The 25,926-nt window shown below is 31.8% G+C and overlaps 1 protein-coding gene across 4 annotated transcripts in view; it reads right to left on the bottom strand.

Annotated features, from left to right (window-relative positions):
* The window catches only part of SMG1 (SMG1 nonsense mediated mRNA decay associated PI3K related kinase), a 111,950-nt gene that overhangs the window by 27,442 nt on the left and 58,582 nt on the right, over positions 1–25,926 (bottom strand). For 3 of the 4 annotated variants that reach the window (XM_031942755.1, XM_031942766.1, XM_031942770.1), the window contains 17 exons: positions 24,200–24,342; positions 23,833–24,034; positions 22,415–22,524; positions 21,671–21,709; positions 19,023–19,170; positions 18,438–18,597; positions 17,930–18,050; positions 16,366–16,614; positions 14,770–15,054; positions 14,247–14,391; positions 13,987–14,125; positions 11,666–11,896; positions 11,044–11,221; positions 2,760–2,921; positions 2,174–2,391; positions 1,085–1,239; positions 34–256 (listed from right to left, as the gene is read on the bottom strand). In XM_031942755.1, the coding sequence (XP_031798615.1) occupies positions 34–256; positions 1,085–1,239; positions 2,174–2,391; positions 2,760–2,921; positions 11,044–11,221; positions 11,666–11,896; positions 13,987–14,125; positions 14,247–14,391; positions 14,770–15,054; positions 16,366–16,614; positions 17,930–18,050; positions 18,438–18,597; positions 19,023–19,170; positions 21,671–21,709; positions 22,415–22,524; positions 23,833–24,034; positions 24,200–24,342 (2,908 nt within the window). The remainder of the gene's footprint in view (positions 1–33; positions 257–1,084; positions 1,240–2,173; positions 2,392–2,759; positions 2,922–11,043; positions 11,222–11,665; positions 11,897–13,986; positions 14,126–14,246; positions 14,392–14,769; positions 15,055–16,365; positions 16,615–17,929; positions 18,051–18,437; positions 18,598–19,022; positions 19,171–21,670; positions 21,710–22,414; positions 22,525–23,832; positions 24,035–24,199; positions 24,343–25,926) is intronic. The other variant, XM_031942760.1, reaches the window with a different exon arrangement.

Here is a 25,926-nt window from a genome sequence, read left to right as displayed (position 1 = left end):
AGAAAAAAAAAAAAATTGTATTCCTTGCAATACCTCTTTAAAAGGGATCCAGCTGCTTCCTGGCTTTGCAGGATTTGATGGATTCTTCAATTTTTCTAGGGCATTTTCAATTGCATCACCATAATTGTCCTGAAACCATTTTTCATGAGGAGTTTCTGCAGGAGCTGCTGTGATGCTCCGCACATGTTCCAATGCAAATACAATGGGTTTCATCAAAGCAGTATGCTTCTCACGCATGATAGCAATTTTTTCCTCTCTAAAATACACAATATAATTATTAACATATATACACACACAGGTACAAAAAATCAAAAAGGACCAAAAATGATTAGCAATGAACTTGTTAACATAGAAACAAAACACTGAAAACTAGAAATATATTATAAACCTATAAACTCATTAATGGGCTAGCTCTACTAGCTAGCTCTCTAAATACTAGCTCTAAAAGTGGAGAAAAAAATTTCTACTACATAAAGATTTCACAATGGCTTGGCTGCTAGTATTTTCTACATAAATTGGTGCTGTACAGTTTTGTAATCAAACTAGACTGATGGATACTACTGCCTTTGAATTAATTTGTCTTTTTTTTCCCCAAGCCCACCTCCTAGATCTGTCTGCTTCTTCATTCACAACTGGCTCCTTGCCTATGGCAACTGCCTTCAAATTTATTTTTGGATTAAATGGCCTGGAAAAAATTACATTTCAACATACTAATGAAAAGATTACACTCAAATATTTTTGTATTTTTAAAAATAATTTTATATACAAAGAACTTAGTATTAAGTAGTACCTGATTCTACAAAACTACTGAAAAATAAAACTAATATTGTCAAGTGAGGGCTCTCTTTAAATGTTACCAGATAGAAAATTGATTGTAAAGCAAAAATTGAGGAATATTAACTTGAGAAATTAAAAGCAGAAACAATGTATATCTATTAAAAAAAACTGGTTTCAATATTATTAAAAATTCAATATAAAAACATTTTAAATGAGTGTTACTAGTATAGAAAGTTAAAGATCTAAGAAAAAATTACATGAACAACTTTGATGGATTTGTTCTTTGTATAAGTATCTGAAAACATACTTGCGTAAGGTGTTGTTGTTTTGGACTCTCTTCACTTCATCCTCTAGTTGTTGAATCCGTCTCAAAACATACATGTGCTGTTGCAGTAGAACTCCTAACCAAAGCTCATCCCAAAGAACAGTAACCCTGCGAAGCTCGGCTACTAGCATTTGGACCTATATAAACATCACAATGAACTTTTTTTTTCCATCAGTAGTATTTTATTTCTCCATAAACATGTAAAGAGACAAGTTTCCAACATTCATTTTTTAATAAGATTTTTTGTTCCAAATTTTTTCTCTCCCCCTCTCCAAGACAACAAAAGCACTGTGATGTAGGTTAAATACGTGGAATCCTTTTAAACACATTTTCTTATCTGTCATGTTGTGCAAGAAAAATCAGACCAAAAAAAAAAAAAAAGGTGAAAATAACTACGCTTCAATCCTCATTTAGTTTCCATAGTTCTCTTTGGATGTAGGTGGCAATTTTCATACCAAGTCTACTGGAACTGTCTTGCATCACCACACTGTGGGGAAAAAGCTAAGTCTATCATAGCTGATCACCACATAATATTGCTGTTACTGTTCTCCTGGTTCTGTTCACTTCACTCAATAGCAATTCATGTAAGTCTTTTCAGGCTTTTTTGAAATCAGCCTGCTGATCATTTCTTATAAAATAACATTATTCCATCATATTAATGTACCATAACTTATTCAGCCATACCCCAACTGATAGACATCCATTCAATTTCCAATTCCTTGCCACTACAAAAAAAATAAATGCTACAAACATTTTTGCACATATGGGTCTTTCTCCCTCTTTTATGATCTCTTTGGGATACAGAGAATGGGTTTATTTTTAGAATATATATGGTATAATTCTGATTTTTATTCTAAATTACTCTATTCCAAATTAATGATTCCATAGTATCAAGATGATTGACATGAGGAATTCTGAATTTTAAAAATTTTTTAAAAAAAATTAATCTAGTCTAATAAATATGAAATACAATGTGCAATAAAATTTATTCGTCAAATAAATTTCCTGAATACTATTAAAGGCGTATTTTAATCCTGAGTAAAATTTTAAAAGAAAAACCAAATCCTTTACCTGTAACACCATTGTTGGGTTCGCTGAAGACAGCTTATCTACAATTTTGCTGTAGCAATCTTGCATCATAGCTTGGTCTTCATTTAAGCCATTTTTAGGCTCATCCTTATTACTATCTTGAGAAGCTGGGGGACTTCCTCCCTCACATTCAGCACCTAATAATTCTTCACCTTGAATATTACCCAGCAAAGTAGGAATTGCAGAAGGAAGTTTATTCCCTAGAATAGACAATATACATAAAAAATTTCTCCCATGTGCATAAAATATTAAACAAAATTGGAAAAAAATACCATCAAAAGATTCACACTAACTCATTACAAGTCAATTTCTTTCTTTATACTAGCTAGGACATAAAATAGATATATTACAAATACTAGAATAATTTGTATTAAAAACTAAGATAAGAAAAATGGTACTAAAAAAAAAAATGCCACAAAAAAGCCACTAAAGATGGCTCTATAAAGTCACAAACTACCTAATAGAATGTTTATACAACACAAAATTATAATAAATGAAAATTACTATCACTAGGACACCATGATTTATTTAGCTTAATTCAAGGAGAAAGCATTCTAATATTCCATACCTGAAGACTGGGATTCAGTACTAAGTGAAATAGTACCCACTATTGCAGGATACAATATAAGGTGAGGGGAATCTTGAGCAACTCGACAGAGTAGATTACAAATACTTTGGCGAACATATACTTCAGGGTGGTTTAAACGAGAGAAAAGCTGTGGAATAATACCTTTGGGAAAAAGGAAAAAAGAAGTTTGAATATATTGTTTGAGCTACACTAAGTCCACATTTTTTTTCAGAGTGGGGGGAAAAGAACCTGAAACATCCAGCCCATTATAGCAATCAGTAAAATGGGTCAATTTACTAGGAGGCAGCCATAGTACAACAGAGAAATATGAATTTAGAATCAAAGTTCAAATTCCAGGTTTGACACCTGATTTGAGGCAAGCCATTACATCTTCAAAGCTTCATCCAATAAAATGAAGGTCTGACTAATTAGATACTGTGTATCTAGTTCCGGCTCTATGATTTTACTTCTTACAGTGCAACATCCTCAATAACTGAGATTTAAAAAAAAAAAAAAAAATCTCATATCTCACTCCTGAATCCTAGGTGTAAAGATCCTTCAAATTCCTCAAAAGCAGAAGGAAATAGCAGATGGGCTTTAATTATTTTGTTTTATGGGAATTACTACGCATAAAAATTGCTTAGCCCTTTCAGTAAATTTACATATTAAACAAACAAATAAAAAAAATTCAACCATTTCAAAACATTCAAATATTTTAATTCAGGGGATGTTCATTAGTTTGGAAATGGCTAAACAAGCTGTGGCATATGAGTATGATGCTATAAAACATGATGAGGGCAGCAGTTTCAGAAAAAAAATATGCAAGACCTGGATGAACGAATGCAAAGTGAGAAGAACCAGGTCACTCTGCACAATGATCAACTCTGAGAGACTTGACTGTTCTGATTAACACAATGATCTAAGACAATTCCAAAAAACAAACCAAAAAAAAAAAAAAAGATGAAAAAACATGCTACTCATCCCCACAGAGAAAATTAATGATCTCTTGAGTGCAAACTGAGGCATCAATTTTTTCTCTTTCTTGGAGAAATGGCTAATGTAGAAATATGTTTTGCATGTTTTCACATGTATAATTGATATATTATTTGCCTTTTCAGTGGGCACAAGGGAGAGAATGTGAAACTCAAAATGTAAAAAACTAAAAATAAATGAATAACAAAATTTTAAGAAAAACTTTTTTTAAAAAGTTTAAAAAGGCATCTTTTTTTAAAAAGGCAAAAGAAAATAACTTGAAGATAAACTCTCCCTCTGCTGCTTTGATCAAATTATGTAAAACGTAATACATTGAATTATATACAAAATTTCACCATACTGAATAGATGGATGATTGGAACATTATCGGATTTTAAGAACTGTGTTAGAAGACACTAAACAGAAATGCCTTTAGAATTAAGAAGACCTAGCTTCCAAGTTCTGCCTGTGACACAAACTTGCTGTGCAACCCAAGCCAAGTCACTTAAACATCCAGTGATCCACTGGTGTCAAGATTTAATTGCTTACAATTATTTATCTGCACTGGTAAAGTGGGGTTAAGAAAACAAGCAATTTCCTATAACTAATGAAATCACAGGTTTCTATTTTAATAGAAGCCAATAAAATAATTAAAAGGTAAGGGAAAAATTTAAGAATATTTTAAATCAAAATCTCTAAATCACCAGAAATTTTCATTGTGGCAAATTTATCTCATCTATCGCCAAGCTAAACCAATATTCCTACATGGAATGACTCAAACTAGCATTTGCCAAACTTCGATACAAAATATGGTGATCATATGTTTCACAAAATACTAGTACTATTTTATTAATTGTGTACATTCTATGACTTTGAAAAAAAAGTAGAATTTTATTAAAAAGGATCAGGATAAAAAAATATTTAATTCTATAATCAGTAGGGAACTACTGGAGTTTGCCGAGTAGGTAAAGAGATTTGAGAAAGGGAGATTAGGAAACTATGCTAATAATCTAAGCAATAGGCAATAAGGTCCTAAGAGTTGATAGGTAAGAGCGAAGTAAAAAAAGGTGCCGATTTGAGAGAAAATGTAGAAGTAGAAATGACAAGCTTTAGTAGCTAACTGAATATGTGGATTTAAGTAAAAGATGACAGCCTTTTAAACATGACTAGGATTGAACCAAAGATGACAGTAGCCTACAAGCTCTGTGTCCAGGGGCTGCAAAAGAGCTTCCAAGAAAGCCCCAACCTGGTCAAAAATCACAGAGTGGTATCCTGATCTCAGAAGGCAACAGGAACGACATGATAAGTGTAGCACTTTAGAACAGGACAATTTAAAGATGTAGAAATTCCTAACATTACAAAACGCCCTTAAAGATTTAGTTGTTTGAACATGGGGGAAGATGGAAGGCAGTGCAAGAACACAACTGAACTAGAGTAAAACATAGCTGAAGACCACAATCCCAAACACTTAGAGGCAGAATCTGGTTCCTACATGAAGTCTTAATTCAGGAATCAAAACTGAAGAGATGAGTAAAGTGAAGAAGACATGTAACACAGTAAAATTTACTGCAAATTTACCGTCTAAAAGGAAAATAAATAATATTAATAAAATGACTAAATGAATGCTTACAAAAAAGTGAAGAGAAAATTAAAATCTCTTAAGCAAAAGAATCGAAAGAATAGCTCAGAAGAGAACATAGTAAAATTTTATCCAAATAGCAGACTCCCTAAAATCTAAAAGAGACAATCAAAAGACTGAATAGATAGGAGAAAATATGTACTATTTAAAATACATAATCAAGAAAACATCATTTAAAAATCATTGGATTCCTGGAAACTATGATCAAAAAATCATAAATGAAAACTTCCCAATCTATCAGAATCAGAGAGCAGATAAAAGGAATCCATTTATCTCTACCAGAAAGAAGGCCTAACAGGAAAAATCCCTGAAATGTCAATTAACCTAAATTCAGAGCTCTTATATCAAAGGACAAAAAAAATACTGCAAGCATCTAAAAAGAAGCAATTCAAGTACAGAAGAATCAATCAGAATCACATAAGACCTGGCAATTTTAATTATAAGAGATCTTGGAATACAGTATTCCAAAAAGCACCTATACTCAACTTGGTAAGCCAAGTTTAATAATTCTAAAGGGGGGAAAAAATGAATCTTTTATAGCATAGAAGACTTTGATGCACATTTGTGATGAAAAGACCAGAGCTGAGTAAGAATTCCAAAATATAAAGGATCTATCAAAAGGATGATGATAAGAAACAGGGGAAGGTTAGCCATAATAATGTACCTCTCCCTCCAAAAATTAAATGGACCATTAAAACTTATTAAAAAAAAAAAAGTGCACGCGCACACACACACACACACACACACACAAAACAAAGCGGCACAGAACAGGACAATTTTGAAAATTATGTAGAATTTTTTTTAAGCAAGCAGAATTAAATGAAGATTTATAACCTCATATAGAATTCTCTATGTCCTGCTTGTGTACATGGAAATATTTACCTTTTGGTGCTTAAATACAGAATTCCAAAAATTACATCAAAAAGTCTGTGATACATACTACCATGTTATTATCCTATCCAACTGCAGCTGGATTTTTTTTCCCCCAAATCCATTCAATCCAGATGAAAAAGGGAGCAGTAGGACCTACCCCAAGGGTTACCTGCTCAAGTCATGAAGAAGCATTGGGGGAAGAGGAGGAGTAAAGGAGTTATGATGCTGCTGGGGGAAGCAGAGTGAAGATTTTTCCCAATGGCATATGTACAGGTTCAATTTTGGGTGTTCTGACAGTAGTCCGATTATAATTGCCCAAGGAACACAAGGTGAGATTTTTCTACCTTTCAACTAGTTTCCACATACTCAGCAATAGGGTTCTCTCTACACTGGAGATCACCAGTTTAGAAAATGCAATCTCTGCACATAGAGAGCTTATAATGGGTGAAGGCTTCATTTTAAATCACTCAGGTTATTGGTTTTAAATCACAGGTTATTGTGATCTGATCAAATCTGATCAGAAGATCAAATAAATATAAACCAATAGCATGTTTTCTTAAACAAGCCACCTGTAGGTCTTATTTCCTAAATATTAGTGTAGGGTATGCAAAGCAAAAAGCCTGACTCGTCAGGCTAGGCTTAGCAGACTTGTGAACAATTTAGTGAGGAACCTTTCCAAACTTAGCTAGTACTTAAGACAACTGTGTGTGCTGTCAAAGGAAGGAAAATATACTTGTACTCATATCAGAGCTGAGAAGTCGCAGGAGTTTACAATATTCACTTCACCCTGCAATCTATTTCAAATTCTTCCTATATCTCCCTCTCCTTTATTGTTGAAATTAAAACAAAATACCTCTTCCCTTCCCCAAAAAGAAAACTACCTAATGTCATCTTTTCCCAGTCAATTCTGAGTCCTCTGGAATATGGCTTCCAAACCACTATTTAAGTGAAATTCCCTAATCCTAAATCTCTTAATTGCAAAATCAAACAACTTATTCTTTCTGGACATTTGATCCTTCTCTATTAAGACACTTTTGACTACTTTCTTCCTTTTGGATATACATTCTCTCATAGGCTTTAATGACAATATTGTTTTTCTTGGTTCTCTCTCACCTCTCTGCCCATTTCAGATTCCTTTGCAGGACTCCTTTTAAACAAGGTAGTCTCTAGAGCTCTTTTCTCTCTTTAGGTGGTAGCACTAATTCCATGGATTCAATTATTTTTATATTTATATTCTCACCCCTAGTCTCATTGGTGTTCAATTTCATATCTCTAGCTGTAGAGGGCCAGGAAGTAAGAATCCATTTCAGGTTTGGAAACTTACAGTAGCTTGGCTCACTTCCTTTTTCTATATACAACAGCATTGATAAAGCTCCTGGCAACTGAAGCAAAATGCAAACTCAACTACATAATAGATCAAAGATATACCTTTGAACTTAGGACAGGAAAAGCAACCCACAATGGAGACTAAAAGCATCTGGGAGAAATGTACTTAAGAACATTGGTAAGATAATTTTGCTCTGATGTATCACAATTATTTACATTTCTGTTTAAGTGACCAAAATCCAGGTTTAAACATTTGCATCTCTGTAACTCATTAGAAAGGATACAAGAATACCAAAGAGGGTACTTTGTATTGGATCTATAAGCATTGGAAACATAAATATTTGTATCTCTGACTAATAAATTTGAAGAGTTTTATAATGAAGTCTTTTACCTGGCTCCCTGATTTCCATACCCTCATCACTACTGGAACTGCACTCCAACAGCTAACAGTTGGACACCTTCAACATTGTTTTACATTTTACAAGGATCTCCTAATTCAGCATTTGTCCAAAATAGAACTCATTTTCTTCCCCCTAAACCCATCTATCCTACAAATTTTCCTATTTAAGAACAATATCCATCCTTATAGCTTTGCAATCTTGTAATATTCTTTAAATCCTTTTCCTTCATCTTCTATATCCAACAAATTGCAGTCTTGTCAATTTTATCCTCCACAACCTCATTTGCATCTTGTCCAAATTCACACACAAGTATGAACATTAATATCTCTTGTGATCAATGGCTTCCTACTGCCTTCATAATAAAATACAAACTATAAAATCCTTTATAATCTAGCTCCAGACTACTTTTCCAGGTTTACTATATATCATTTTCCTTCATTCAATATGTATCTCCCAGCCAAATTCTTCAATTCCATTTCCCATTTTCAAGCTTTTACAGACTGTTCCCCATACCTGGAATGTACTCTTTCCTCAGCTCTGTCTCTTAAAGAGTTCCCAGTTTTTTCAAGGTTTATTTAAAGCTTATGTGCAATCTTTTTTTTTTTTTGCCATTGGGACAATCATGTTTTTATTTTTAAAAAATCTTTATCATTGTATTTGAGCATATCAATCATACTGAAGTTAAATGTGTTACTTTTTACAAAGACAAACATATGGCTTTACAAAAACACATTTGTTTGTACAAAAACTGCCGATCATTTTTGGAATAAAACACATTTACATATATCATGATGATAAACAGACATTCACTAAAAAAACACTGCAATAGTTGAATAATGCTTATATGTATGACAGACATTACCTGAAATATTGTATTTGTTTCTCAGTGTCACAGCTTAGGAAAGATATGTATAAATCAGAAGCATGTTTAGGATAGAGCTGGCAAGAGGAAAAGATGATACTTGACTACACTAAATAAGGATCAGTTGAAGGAAAAAGTGATATTTAGTCGAATGAAAGAAGGCTTAGATGTGTTAAGTTGACTTCAAGAATTAAAAAAAAAAAAAACTTGTCACATCGAAGAAAGATTAAATTTTTTGGTGAAAAAGTATTAAAAAATATCACCATTTAAGACATGGTGATATTCCCAAGGTTCTAAAACCTGTACGTGTGAGAGAGAAGAGGTGGGCCGATATTGCCTGACTCTACATGCAAATGTCAGCAAGGTAGGTTTGGGCTTATCCTAAGAAAAAACAATAACAACAACAGTAGTAGCAGCAACAGCACCAACATAAACATTCTAAAAACAGCAGGTATATGGAAGTAGAATTGCCTGTCTAGGGAGACAATAAGTCTCCACTTCACTGAAAACAGGAAATGAATAATCATTACAGAGAAGTAAAGTTGATTATGTGCCATCTTTTAAGTCTTTGCTGAATCCTCTAGTTATTTTCTCCCACCACCTCAAATGATCACATATGGTCATCTGAGAATATATAACAGTGGTCCTGGTCCTCAAAGTATAATCCAAAGAATTGTTGGGGTCTCTGAAACCCTTTCAGAGGCTCTACAAATTCAAAAAAAATTTTATTTCTAACATAGTAAATATTAATAAACAGAAAAATTGAAAGATTCTAAGTTTTAAAATGAAGATATTGAAAAGTTTGAGACTATAATATATAACATTCATTGCAAAGAACTAAGCTCTTTGAAAGCTGTTTTCTTGATATTTTTTTGTAACATATGAAGATATTAAGCAAATCTATACAAGAAGTTTGATTACCACTAATATTCATTATGAACTAATGAGATACTTAGCTCCTTGTGACTAAAACCTGCTAGTTTGTATCAATTTTTAAGAATGTGATCAATGCCCTAGTATATCAGACATAATAAATCTCCATACTGAACAGAAACATGCATTCAATGCAATATTTCAGGCTTCGATGGAATTAATGTGAAAGTATAACTTAGCACCATTATACATTTAAGAAACATCTTATCATTGCCTCAGTTTTAGATGAATCAAATTTGTAAGATATGGAAACGTCAATGCCTTGTTATCTAGTACAAATTTATGCATAAGATTATCTTATCCCTTTCTGCTTATTTCTCATTTATGAAAAGTTAATATGGTTTATTCAAGGTCCAAGGACTTCAATTGTCTTATGATCTAAGCAATAACTCTGGATAAGTCTCTTATGAATACTTGTATTTTAAATGAAGAGTCTAATGTTCATTGCAACTATTAAGTGGTTTTGAGCCATGCAAATATGGTAATAAAGAGAATTAAAGATATTGATTTTCTTCTATCCACTTTCTATACATAAAGTCTTATAAATGCATTACAGTATAAAGATGTGATCAATCCACTTTCTGCTTAAATATAATTAGTCTTATTAATGGTTATAGTAATTTTCTTAAGTGTCAAATTTGTGACTTTCAGACATTGTCTTATTTGATCTAAGCAATAACTCTGGGATAAGTTCTACAGTTATGAGTACTTGTATTTTACAAATGAAGAGTCTTAACATGAGTAAGGAGCGAACTATTAAAGTGGTTTTGCCCATGGCAACATAGCTGGTACACCCTGTAAAGCAGAATTAGAGATATTGGTTTTTCTATCCCTATCCAGTACTTTTTCTATTACACTATATAGTCTTAGTAAATAGACATTACAGTATAAAAGATGATGTAGGATAACAAATCACAGGCTCCTATGTTTAAATATAATTAGGTCTTCATTCTGTGGTTATTGGTCAATTTTTCAGAGTGTCCAAATATTTGTGACCTCACCTCATTTGTGCTTTTTTTTCTTGGCAAAGATAATGGAGTGGTTTGCCACTTCTTTCCCAGATTATTTTACAGAAGAGGAAAATGAGGCAAGCAGGTTAAGCGATCACACAAGGTCACAAAACTAATATATGTCTGAAGCCAGACTTGAATTCAAGGTAGGTGAATCTTCCTGACTCAGGCCCTGCGCTTTACTCATTACATAACATAATTGTCTTTAGTTTCCTACATATTTCATTAGAAGTAATGGATTTTTACAAAACTTTATTTCAAACATTACCTCTCCAAGGAGCAGTGGGTGTTGTTTCCAAGCCATGTTCCAGATATTGTCTAAGTTCTCCAGCATGTTTAACAAGCAATCTCAATAACCTTAAAGTTGCCATTACAATAACATCATCAGTACTCTGTTCAGATCTATTACTTAAATGCAATCTGGGATCATCTTCATCTAGAGGAATCTAAAAATCAACAAAATGGAAAGGGGAAAGAGATGGCAAAAAAGATTAAAAAAAAAAAAAGTAAAGTAAAACTCACAATTATTACTTCCACATGAGAGGGATAGATAGGGGCAATCTGGAAAATTCACAGAAAATTTTTTGCCCTTGCTTAATATCAGAGAAGACATTCTATGGCATTAAAGGTAAAATATGTAGATATTACACAATGCTATACATATATCATAGACATTTGTGAGTTTCTAAACTTTTTTTGGTGTCATCTATGGCTTCTAAAAAACTCCCCAAATAAATACCTGTTTAACCTGTTATGCCAATTTGAGATATATTGAAACTGCAATGGGGGGGAAAAGTTGCAATGTGGAAGGGATAATTGTAAAATTCTTACTATATACTAGGAAAGTAACTGTGACAAATCTATTTTTCAAAATTGCATTAATTTCATACCTGTCCAGCATTGAGTTTAAGAAAAGTAAAATAAGCACTACATGACAATTTGTAGAGGCTAAAGATTCTATCTACAACTTTTCGCCACACTTTAATTAATCCTTCTGTTGCATTTTCATCGAGATCTGAAAGCCATGAACAGCTTGCCAATAATTGGCGCCAGATGACATCAACCATATCATCTTCTTCATTGTCTTCACTTTCTGTTATCTGCAGCGTTATATCTTCATCCTGAATATCAGGAAAAAAATACTTTTTTTCAATTCTAAAAAATGAAATTGAAATGTATGTCTTTAAAATATAGATGTATATATTTATAGATACATAAATACGTGTGTGTGTGTGTGTGTAAGATCACTGGACTTTAAATCAGGAAACCTAGTTTCTAGTCCTTGACACTTTTGAGCTGCACACAGTTGCAAAAGATACACAACTTTGCTGTACCTAAATTATCTTACACATCAAGTGGCTACACAATGGAACTATTATTATATGAAAATGTAGTAAATTTTAATATATTATTATATATGAGCAAATGTGTATATGTACATATGTGCATGCATGCCTAATTTCCTGCATCCATGCACCTGCCTGAATGCACATGTACATTGTTTCTGTGTGAGAGATGTGTATCCTAATCTAAAGTTGACTAACAGGTGAAATTTTTTTCAGCTACATTATTTTTTTTAAACATGGAAGGAGTTGCAATCTCTGTCAATGGAGAAAGCATCCATTTCAAAAAAAAAAAAAAAAAAGAAAGATAAGATCCTGGCCACTTCCTATGAGAAGCCTTACCTGATGCCCCTGGCTATTAAAGCCTTTTTCTTCCTCCAAATTTGCCTTTACTTATCCATTTAAGTGTTGCTGTAGACTCTCTCTCCCTGAAAGTACTAGGTTTTTGTTTTGTGTTCGAATCCCAGTGATTAACACAGTGCCTATCAAACAGTAGGTGGTTAAGAAATGTTTTCTGAATGAAGGTTATGTATGAATACTATTAATTACAAAGGAATTACTGATAAAATGAGGAAATCTGTTTGTACAGTCTAGTACAAGAATCATAAGAACACTTTATAGAACTTAAAGTATTACACACATGTTAATAATCCTACCCTTACTAAAAATATTATATACCAAGTTGAAAATACTGTTCTAAAAAACAAAACAAAACAAAAAAAAAAAAAAAAAACAACCTCACTAATAACTAGTGGAGTGGTAATATAATACATGCAGCAATGAGTAAGGAAAAGTTTTAAAAATCTTGTTAACACATTAAAGTACTACCTGTATGAAGTGAAAAACCAGATGCCACTGACCTATTAGATTAAAAATGACTGCTGTAAAGACAGTAATTTATCCCAAACCAAGTGGAGTAACAATACTTTGGATACCATGAAATGTGAACTAATGCCAAAACCATACATATCTTTATGAAATAGGACTCAAAATGGCTAACAAAGCACTTAATCCAATTATAAACTTATATAAACAACTAGAAGAGTACCTAAAGATCACTCAATCTCTCACTTTTCAAATTGGAAACTGAGGCACAAAGAGATGAAATTACTTATAAAAAGATATACAACTAGTTGGTCAGAGTCAAGACTAGAACCCTGGTTTTCTAAACTAAGATTCAGTGCTTTTGATTCTACCAAAATGTCAAGAATCAAACGGCCTCAACAAATCTCAATACAAAAGAAGTTAAACTAACTTTGTCACTACTGTATTTTAATAGGACCGTGTATAATCTAAACCTAACTTTGCTGTTGAGTTGTTTTGTTTTTTTTTGTCATTTCCAAGTCTTTATATCCTCATTCATTTAGGATTTTCCTTGCAAAAACATAAGTAGTTTACAATTTCCTTCTCCAGCTCATTTTACAGATAAGGAAATTAAGGCAAACAGGATGAAGTGACATGCCCAGGTCACATAAAATCAATTTAATGACCATAATGAATATGACCTTGGAGCCAATAATGCTTTTAGCCTCTTACAACAAGTAGATAGCAATGTGATATTTTAAAAATCAAAAATTCTCAGAGTAACAATTATATAACTCAAAACAAGTTTTTTTTAAGAGCAATATGCAACAGATTTCCTTAAAAGGAAGTGAAGCCAACAGTAATACTCTAGTTGTTTTAGAAGAGACCCTATTTTTATTTTTTTACTGAAGCATTTGGGGTTAAGTGACTTGTCCAGGGTCACACAGCTAGAAAGTATTAAGTGTCGGAGACTAGATTTGAACTCAAGGTCCTCCTGACTTCAGGGCTGGTGTTCTATCCACTGCACTACCTAGATGCCCTCCTAAATATTTGTTTCAACTTGCCTGAATTCCAGCTGGTCGGCATACAGCCTGACCAAGAATACCATATATTTTTTCTTTATCTTCTTCAGTTATGGTATCAGGAAGTATATTCTGCACCTCAGACTTCTCTCTGGGTAGTAGACGGACCCCTTCTCCTTGACTGTAAAAATTAATACATCATTAGTCCAAATGTAATGATGATGCACTAAATATCTATCCTGAAATATACTTAAATCTTTTCAATAAATTTCACTTTAATTAAGTACCTTCAGTGTACATACCTGGCATTATCAACCACCTTTCTGCCCCATCTGTATGCCCAACTAGCCAGTGCTGCCCAAGATTTGGCAACTTCAGGTGCCTGGACTGAAGAGAGGTGATACAACTGCCCCAATATGAAGTCAGGTTCTCCAACTCCAATATTTACTGTCAAGTTTGAGAAAAAACAGCTAATGTTAAATACCAATTAAAGCTGTTAACATTAATAACATAAATAAAGGTTTGGTAACATTTATATGTAACAGCCACTAGACAATGTTAAAAATAATATGGTTTTGGATAAATTAAATACAGTAAAGCTGTATAAAACAAAAGCAGAATGAATTTTACATAGAAGCATTTTAATACAGAAGTACCTATTTGCTAACAAAACAAGGCAATGTTTATTTACTAGTATTATTAATCACAATAACCTTTGAAATCTCAAACCATAATATTTTGACATTTAAAAATTAAAGTTATTTTTCAACAAGAACTTTAAAAAAACATTTTTAAAAAAAAAAAAAAAAATTAAAAAATATATACCTGTAGATTCACTTTCAATCCGGGGATACTCCTCTTCTATTGCATTGACAGATGGTAGAGCAATTAAAGTATGTATGTTTTTAGACAAAGTAGAAAGACCAGAGAAATTCTGTTGCTGTTGGGCTCTGTATACCTGTTTCAACTGCCCCGAAATTTCCTTCCATTCTGCTTGAATCCATTTAGCCAAAGTCAGAATTGATTTGGCTACTGCATATTCTGCTTTGGCAGACTTGCAAAAGGCTATGGCACAAGAACTCAACATTTCCATGGCATGTGTTGACTGACCTAAGTAAAATATCAAACAATAATTTAAAAGAATCCTTTAAAAGTGAATATTCCAATTTATTTTGGGGGGAAAAGACTAGATACCAGGATGGTAATGATGACTAGTTGAGAGGGAAAAGTAAAATTTTCAGCTTGTTTTTAAAACATCACAAATTCTACTTTTGATCTAAAACATCACATTCTAAGGTAGAATATTACTATACCACAAAATATGCTCACTAATATAGCCAATGAAGCAGAATGCTCTCAGAAAATAAGAATAATTAAGGAAAATCTTGTCTTACTCTTCAAATTCTTAACATTTTAAAAAATGAAACAGATCCTAATGAAAACACTAAAAAAAATAAATCAATAAAGCATAGGCAAAACCCCAAGTTGTTTCTTTTCAGACAAGGGCTTTACATCCTGGCTAGAAGGAATCTGAATTAAATTTTGTGTCCTCAGAATATTTCATATCTACCTTCTTCCTATCTCATCCCCCAAAATCATGTGTTAAATTTAAGAAATACACTCACACTCAAGAGTAAAAATGAAGTAAATTAAGGAGGGGAAAAAGGAAATGCACAGTTCTAAGAAGTTCAAAACTTTTAGACAGATTTTGAAGCCATGGTATAAGACTTAATACATTTACTAATAATATTAAAATTGATTTCTAGTGTTTACATAGGATATCAATTTCATGGTTCCTATAAAATAATATATAATTTATATATAATTGTGACCTATTATATAATTTATAATTTCCTTATTATAAAGAAAGAATACAATATATATGTGACAAATAATGGATCAGAGCACATTTCTATTCTATATAGTATAAAAAACTAGAAAAAACCCTAAAAACCTAATTGAGATAAGATAAACTGCCACTATATTAAATGAAATATTAGAATACAATTTCTACAGGGATGGGGCTAATTATTTCATTTATTTAGGGAATTCTCAAAAGAGGAATGCAGATTGATCTGATAGTCTCAGAAGGTTGCCTAGAGTAGTGATACCAAACTCAAATAGAAATGGATCTCTGGGATTACATATTGACTTAGAAAATTACAAATTTAGCATTATGTTATATTTCATTTTCACTTATTTATTTTGTCAAATAAATATTGTATTTTACTCATGAGTTTCTAGAACACTAAGAACTTGGCCATAGTCACAAAAATCTACTTCTTGGATCTAAGTCCAGGTTTCAATCCACTATATGATGATGCGTTTTACAAACTCTTCAATGGTATAACCATTTAATAACTCAAATCATTTATTTTATTAGTTTAACATCAAGTTTATTAACATAAACATTATACTAACCTGCTGTATATAACAGTTTGGTTTTTTCTATATCAAGCTCAGGTCCCCATTTTTCATCTACCTGGCTTTGTGTTGACAGTTTTTTAAAATACTGAACTAAATCTTGAGCAGTAGTAGTTTTCCCCAATTGGACTTCACTACACTGTGCAAGCAATCTGGTGGCAAGGGCTACGTTTCCCCGTTTTCTGGCAAATTTTGCTGCTGTTAGACCTAGTTCCATAAGGTGACTCCTAATTGGTACAGTTTGCTCTGAAAAGAGGAAAACAAATATTTCTTAATGTTAAACAACATAATATCCAGCCAAACATAGAATCAAATTGTATCAACTTACTATAAGATTGCCACTGAAAACCTTCACAGTATCACAATGATCCAAACAGAGGTCACACTTTTACTACTCCCTCTCCTACTTTTCACTACTCTTCATTTCCTGTATGACTTATAAAAAAAAAAAAAAGTCTGATTTTTATAGAGCAGTCATGGTTCAAAATACCACCTTAGAAATGCATGGAATTTCAGTATAATTTTGTTATATGTATACAAGTATCACGTTTTAAAAAATAGGTGGCTTAATAGTCCATAAAAAACAACTGCTTTTTGAATATAATGGTTGGAAATGAAAACAAAATGATATTCACAAATAACACACATATATTTATATATAGGCTATGTAATGCTTTCCTCATACTCTTATATAAGATAGCGTGGTTTTATAAGCATTGTTATAGCCCTACGACTTGCCTACGCCAACATATCTAATAAATATTAAAGCTGAGACTTGACTCAGCAGCTTTTCTTTATACATTGTGGGGGAAAAAAAAGAAAAAGAAAATTTGTTTTTCAAGAAATATGAAAATAAACTTTGTAGAACCAATATATGGCTATTAGACATAAATGCTTTCTAATGTAGAGCCATGTGTTTATTTTTCTTTGAAAGAGATTTCATTTTATGAAATCAACTGACTGAAAAGTCAGACCAGAATTTTAAATGTTGAATATCTGGTTGCTATGTAAGCAATGTAACAGAAGGTGCAATAGATGAAGAGGAGGAGGAAGGACAGTAAATGAATAGGTGACATTTTCCAATTTCTTTTTGCCTTTTCTCCCTTGAGTCTATTTATTTCCTTTTTGGGAAACCTATTTTCCTTCATTTATCTAAAATAGAATGAGCACTGTTCAAAACGGATAAATTGAGAAAAAAAGAGTAAGTTTCCAAGAAACCCATTTGTGCTAAAAGCCCAGAGTTATTTTCAATGTTTATAATCTAAACCTATTTAAAAAAAAAAAACAATCCACTTATATTTCCACTCCAATGGATACTTCAATGGTTAATTCACTAATACTCAACTATATTGTAAAAAATTTGTAAGGAAGCACTAGTGCATTTAATTCTGGAAATGGAATTTTCATACTATTTAAAGGCAAAAAATTTTTCTTCACTAAAAACAGGTTCTATTCATAAACAGTTCTATAAAAATATATGCAGTCCCAAAGAAGTTAACAATTTCTATGAATACTAATCCTGTATTCATTTAAATAGTCATTTTGAAAGTTGTACCCATACCTTTTATTTTTTCAAGTAACTGACTCTGATATACAGTATATCTTAGTGCATGCATCCATGGTCGTACATCATGTTGTTTACATGAACGCAAAGCTTCACTAAAAAGTGGGATTAAACAGTCCTGCCAAAATAAAAGAAAAAAAAAATTACATAAACTAGAATATTATAAAAAGAAATCGATTATTTTGGGGTAATGAGCTCAGATGGACAGAAAATGACACAACTGACTAAACAAAATTATAACAGATAGTGATCCCAAATGAATGCTGAGGATCCATTAATACCATTAAAAAAAAAAAGATATTACTAGTAATGGGTCACTAGCAAATTGCCTATGAAGGTTTAGCCTATCTTTTGGTACAGTCACTATTACTTTAAATCTCTTCTCACAAAGTTAAAGTCTAAATGTTTTTAATGTGCATGTGTTTTTTTAAATCACTTTTTAAAAAACTAGTCTAACCATGAACATTACTTCATAAAAGCTTATTAATACACACAAGAAATATACCTCTGTTGAAAGCCTGTTTGACACAGTATTCTCCAAAGCAGATGAACAATAAAGTTGTAGAGTACTTAACACTGGCAAAGACTGTGAAACAGTTAGCGTAGAGAGCCTCAGGGGTCCAATAGCTATACGTGATGTTTGTTTCAAATATTTTACAACATTTCTGAAGAAAAAAAAAGTTTGCTTAATATTAACAGTAACTTTTCAATCTGTGACAAAAATTATTTAAAAGTTTGATAATGTAATATATTAATTTCTTAATAAGTTGGGAGCAACTTCAATTTTCAATTATAAAATGACACTAGAATGTCATAATTTGTGCTGTTTGATTATTTTAACCTTTTGCTCCCTTAAAACAATAATTCATCTGATCAATTAGCATCCCACAATATTGGCCACAAGGCCAATGGAAATATATAATTAGAATATTTCTAATCCATTTTAAGAGCAACCAAGCCCTACCAACTAAAGGAAAACGTGTGTGTGTGTGTGTGTGTGTGTGTGTGTGTGTGTGAGAGAGAGAGAGAGAGAGAGAGAGAGAGAGAGAGGGGTTAACCCAAATATATCTAAATTGTTTCTTAAACTTACTCAGTTATAGACTGCCACTTCTGTTCCTGTTCTATATGATTTACAGCAGTTGCCAAACAAACTGAACTTCTCAACAACTGAACTTCAATGGATTTCTGAAGTTCCCTCGGGTCTGGACTTAACATGTTAGGAAGGAGTTTTTTCATATCTACAAAAATGAAATGCATCTCATAAAAAATAGTTATTTTACATCCTAATAAAATGTCAATGGATTTTAACAAGTTTAAAAAATAGTAACCACAACAATCTTATTATTGACAAGTATAATATTGTATAACTAAGGAAAATATTACTAATTATGCTTCTTTATCATTATTACAAAATAAAAAGTTTTCAGTCCAACAACTGAAATGTATGTTTGAGGACTAAGAAATCAGTCATTGTACTCTCAATACTGTGAATATTTTCCATAAATATTGCTCAGAAGTTTTTTTAAAGTCAAAAACATGTGCAAATGAAGAAATCTTTATCTGAGGCAAATCTAGACTTTGTGCCCAATTATTATTTAAATAGGGATACCTTAATCTTCCCAAATGTCTTAATTTTCCCAAATGTGTAGAGTTCATAACATAATTGGTTTAATATATGAAACAAAACAATATATGAAACAAAATAAGAACCTCAAAAATTACAACAATGTTTCAGTTCCAATAAATAAAATAGTAATACTGCATTGCATTATTAATGAAGTTTAAATATTCTAAAAAGTTACTTCCTTCTCTTAAAAATTAGACCCACTTTCACCAGTTAAGGGAATTCTAAGTGAAGAAAAGCTTTATTAACAGACTGAAATTTGGGCAATGCTTTGATCTAATATATTTGCATTTGCAGTCTATATATCTTGATTATCAGACTCTTACTAGAGCCATTTTACACAAAAACGGTTTACTAGTCAACTTCTTATGCCAGTTGTATTCATTTTATTCATGTGAAAACTCTGTAATTTTACATAATCAAAAGTGTTTTCTACTCATGTCTATTCTATAATTATGAATTTATTCCACAGCCATAGATATTACATCTAGGTTATGGATTCATTTTGAGCTTTTTGGAATAAACCTAACTTCTGCAAGACTGCTTTCAAATGTTGACACAATTCTTTTGTTCAAAAGTTCTTTCCTATGTAATTGTTTTCCTACCTAATGTCTTGCTAATTCTTTCTTGTTTAATCTAATTCCACAGAACCACTTTTCTATTTTTCAAGCATTACCAATCTTTTTTAATTATTATTTTATAATGTAGTATGAATTCTAGAAATCCTATTTCTCCTTTATTCTTTCTTTTAAAAACTGTTTCCTTAGATAATCGAGATTTTGTTTAAATGTCTGGCTAGCTCTGAAATGTGGGTAGGATAGCACTAAATCTGAAAATTAATTTACTTAGAATAACCATTTTTCTTATATTGTTACATCCTAGACACAAGCTCTGGATATATCTTCAATTAATTAAGTTGTTCCTTTTTCTTTTTTTTTTTAAAGAATTTTTTATAATTGTATAAATAAGTATTGAATGTGATTTGGTACATTGAGTTCCAGATACCACATGAATTGTGAATGGGATTTACCTTTCTATTATGCCTTTCTGGGTTTTTGCTATTACTATAGAAAAACATCATTCATTTTGTATCCCCAATAACATCTCAAGAAAGACAAGCCATGAGCATTTATTAAATATCTACAACATGTATGTGCTTTACCAATACTATCTCATTTGATCCTCAACAACCTTGGGACATAGGTACTATTATTTATTATTCTCATTTTATAGTTGAGGCAACTGAGGTTGATCGATATTAAGTATGTGAGATGCGATTTGGACTTAGGTCTTCCTTATTCCAGGTCTAACACTCTGGCCACTGCTCCAACTTACCCGATATTTTTGGGCTACCAAGATGCAAAAGACTGAGTTTTTATTTTATCTTATGCAATAACTGGCGAAAGCCTTCCCAACTTCAGGCTCAAAGAATACATATTGATTCCATTAGATTTTTGAAGTAAATCCATTTGACTCTCTCTTATTGCTATTGATAGTATTTCTATAACTAGATAAGCTAGAAGTAGCCAGGAAAGTAGGAGAAAGAATGGCAGACTTAGAATCCAGAACTTAGTTCAAAATCTGCTTCCCACATTTACTAAGCTGTGAGATCTAGGGTAAAAGATTTAACCTGTTTGTCTTCTAACTAACTACTATCATCATCATCATTACATAACATGAGAAAGGAGGAATTTTTGCTTTGCTGTTTCATTTATTAGGGAAATGTCTAATATTTGCTTTAGAGGCAATACTAGCTTTTGTTTATAGGTTTTTCTTAATCTTATTTAAAAAAAAAGAAAACATCTACAAAAACATAAAATGTTTCAAATAATTCATACCAAGAGAAATACAAATCTGCATTAAATACAAAACAATTCTGAGACTTCACCTCACATCTAGGTAAGTGGCAAAGATAATATGGGAATTATGCTGTAGGAGTTATAAAAAGATTAATGCATTGCTAGTTAACTGGGAATTGATTTGTATCAATTATACTAGAAAGAAATTTTGGAATCATGTGAAGAAAGTGACTAAACTGTCTATACCCAGAAATTCGACTGCTAGATATATACCTTAAGGAGGTAAATGTTAAAAGAAAAAAGCCCCATACATACCAAAATATTTATAGTCGCGCTTTTTGTAGTAGCAAAGAACTGGAAACAAAGGAGATTCCTATCAATTGGGGAAAAGCTAAACAAGTTATGGTACATGAATGTAATGAAGTATTACTGAGCTGTAAAAAATGATGACTGTGGATACAGAGAAGCATATGAAACTTATAAGCTAATACCAAGTGAAGTAAGCAAAACAAGGGAAACCACACATACAACGAGAAGAACAATTGAAACTCAGTGCTGTGAAAATGACCAAGCTTGACCTTAAAAAAGACACATGAGAAAGCATATCTCTTTCCTTTCTTTGGAAGGGAAAATTAAAGATGTAGAATACTATAATGCCAAATTTTTTTGACATGGTTAGTTTATAAAACCATTTTTGTCGGGTAACTTACTTATTATTTCTTGCAAGGATCAGTTTTCTAGGGGATGGGAAAGAGATATACTAGGAAATGTAGGTGATATAAATGTCAATATAAACACTTTTTAAAAAGTCACATTTTATATAAGTAAACAGTATGATTTTTTAATTAAATCTAATATATTTATTTTTTAAAATGTCTCTAAATTTGACTAAAACCAATTTACATATATAGCAATTACTTAAATTTATTTTTTAAATTGGCACTGACTCAGAAATATTTGGACAAGTCCAGTTATGTCCCAATTTTTGGATAAACATATAATCACATAAATAATACTTTTACACTTATGGAGTCTATAAAAATAATTTTACTTACATACCTATTTTTTCTTTTGATCCTCCAGTAAGTAGGTTAATGTTTTCTCCTGGTAATAATTCTAACTGTTCAGTACATTCAATAAATTCTCCAGACTCAAAGCTGCTTAGTGACCTGTAATTAAATTTATTGTTTTCAAATTGCTATAATATATCTTTATCCACAATTGGCTGGGAGACATTTATAAATATGACTACCTTATTATAATAAAAATAAAAGACCTAAAAGTAGATGATACTTGTAGATAATTACAATAGCTCATCCTTCATGCATATTCTGTTGATACATGCAAGTTTAACAACTTATAAACAAATAACAGTTCTCATAAAAGAAACTGTTTTTAACTCCCAAATTGCCATGCATGACAACTTCTTCCTTTTAAAAATTCAATAGTATTTTATTTTTACAATTACTTGAAAATATAATTTTCAACATTCATTTTTAATAAGATTTTGAGTTCCAAATTCTCTTTTCTCCCCCCCCCCTTTATTTCCTCCCTCCCCAAGACAGCAAGTTATCTAATATAGGTTATACAAATACAACCAGTTTAAACATATTTCCATGTTAGTCATGTTTTGAAATAAAAATCAGAACAAAAGGGAAAAAAGGAAAACCACAAGAATGAAAAAGGAAACAAGTAAAAAAAAAAAAAAAAAAGTGAAAATGATATGATTCGATCTGAATTCAGTCTCCATGGTTCTCCCTCTGGATGCAGATGGCATTTTTCATCGCAAGATTTATTTCTTTAGTAAAGAAAAGACATCTAGACATTTGGAGATCATCTCATAAATGCTGCAAAGTTTTCAAAAGTGAGCAAAAAAAAACAAAAACAAAAAACCTGAGGTTTTTTTTTTTTGGCCTTAAAACAACCTACAAGTTTACTCATAGAAATGAAATTTACATTTAATATTTACGTCCTTTTAAAAATAACCTAATATTACTTTCATTTACAAACTGAATATTACAGACAATATATGTTGTGGTTAATTTGTATAAATCAACATGGTTAAGTTTGGTTTCCTTGTTTTCCTCTTTACTTTCTCCTCCTCATTCACAAATGTCTATCTGGCGTAATATTTACTTCAACTCTGATAGTCACTTTTTTTGAATGACTATAAACCTCTTTGGGAGTTCACAAAGTTAACTTAAAATGTACAACCTTGAAACAAATGCTACTAATATTCTAGAAAAGGAAAAAAAAAAAAAAATCAGTGACTATCTTTCCTTTCTTAACAGAAGTATTCGATTGAAACCAGAAATAAAAACAACCATATTTGTGTAACAGTCCATTGATTATTGTTAAATTGTTGAAAACACTATTATTTACAAAGATACATTATTTTAAAACAAAGCCAGGCAATTGCCACATACATTTAAGTACTGTGCTAAATTGCACAATTAATTTTCAGAAAAAAATCTTACTTTATGTAGTTGAAGTCAGCTTTTAAGTTGAGTGAAGTACTACTTGTACTTTTTTTCAAGTCATGGACAGCATTCTGCCATTCCTGTACTGCAGCCCAATCAGCAATTGAGATGTAACACTCACATGCTTTATTACCCAAATAATTTATAACTTCAGGGGAAGAATCACTTGGTTTTGCCAGGACAGTTTTTCTACCTTCACCTATAAATTATAAAAAAAATTTAAAAGTAAACTCAGGATAAATCTGTAATTCAAAATATCAATAATAATTTGAAAATCAAAATTATACATCTGCCAACCAATTATAAAATAAAATGTTCAAAGTCAAACTTAATAGTATAAATACTATAAATTGAGGTAACTCACCATTCAGAGAATGTTTTGGACTGGCATTATTACTATTAGAGTTGGCCAACTTCAAGACAGATTTATCAAACCCAGTTATGCTGCAATCTACACCTGTCATGGCACACAAGTGCTCCTGGTATTCAATGGTTGCCTTTTCGAACCTTAAAATATAAATTTAAAACAGTTTTATTCAGTAACAGTATTCCAATGAAGAGTATCTATACTTAAGTTATATTATCTTCCCAGTAGCTTGGAACAAGGCACTAAAGTAAATTCATGGTCATAATACCACAGATCCTAAAACTAAAAAAAAAAAGGACTTCAGAGACCATTTAGTTCAGCCTTCACTGTACAGATGAAGAAATTGAAGCCCATGGCTAACTTACTCAAGCTTAGCTTTTTGTACAATGATGTTTTTGTAAGATGAGATCTGTTGCTTACTCTGTAGGAATCAAGTTAACCTTGCTCCCCACATATGCTTCCTAGTACTACACATAAAACATCTTGAAAATTTATATCAGTGGTATAAAACTCAAATAGAAGGAGATCTGGGTAGACTACTGACTTAGAAATCACACATTAACATTTATCTATGTTGTAGTGCTGTATTTTTATTTATTTCTTTAAAAGCTAACTATTTCCCAAATGCATTTTAATTTGGTTTGGGCTGCTTTGCTATTGGTTTGTTGAGTTTGACATCATTGGCATATATCATTATTCTTAAGGAAAACCAAAGAAAAGTGGAAGAATAGGCACAAATAAATTCCTACTATTAGGCAAAACTCATGCCTGATAGGTTAGTATTCTCACCTTCACATATTGTACACAAAAATAATATCAGAAAACCCAAGATACTGTCATGAAACCTTTATGTTTAAAATATATAACTAACCTACAGTCCAATCCCAAACTGTCCCCCAAATTTAAAAGGCAGTTAGTTAGTTCTCTCTTGAAAAAAGATCTTTTGTGCACCTTCTGTAGTAGCAAAGAAACAGAAACAAAAGAGGTACTCACAAACTGCAGAAATCATTAAAAATTAGGGTACATGAATAATGGATTATTGTGACAGAAATAGTAAATAGGAAGAATTCAGAGAAACATAGGAAAATATAACTGATAGAAAGTAAAATAAACAATGTACTACTACAATGAAACAGAAAACAATATAAGATCGAAATATTGTGCCATTATAATGACCAAACACAGATTCAAATTAGAATTAGGAGATTAAAAGTGAAGAACTTTTATCAAACTGTGCATACCCTTTGATCCAACCGTGTTACTACTGGGATTATATCCCAAAGAGATTATAAAGAAGGGAAAGGGACCTGTATGTGCACGAATGTTTGTGGCAGCCCTTTTTGTAGTGGCTAAAAACTGGAAACTGAATGGATGTCCATCAGTTGGAGAATGGCTGAATAAATTGTGGTATATGAATATTATGGAATATTACTGTTCTGTAAGAAATGACCAACAGGATAATTTCAGAAAGGCCTGGAGAGACTTACACGAACTGATGCTGAGTGAAATGAGCAGGACCAGGAGATCATTATATACTTCAACAACAATACTATATGATGACCAGTTCTGATGGACCAGGCCATCCTCAGCAACGAGATCAACCAAATCATTTCCAATGGAGCAGTAATGAACTGAACCAGCTATGCCCAGAGAAAGAACTCTGGGAGATGACTAAGAACCATTACATTGAATTCCCAATGCCTATATTCTTGCCCACCTACACC

This window comes from Sarcophilus harrisii, chromosome 1, assembly GCF_902635505.1.
Source record: "Sarcophilus harrisii chromosome 1, mSarHar1.11, whole genome shotgun sequence".
In the NCBI taxonomy this organism is placed as follows: Eukaryota; Metazoa; Chordata; class Mammalia; order Dasyuromorphia; family Dasyuridae; genus Sarcophilus; species Sarcophilus harrisii.
Note: the sequence above shows the minus strand (reverse complement) of the source record. Positions and strands in the feature narration are given on the sequence as shown.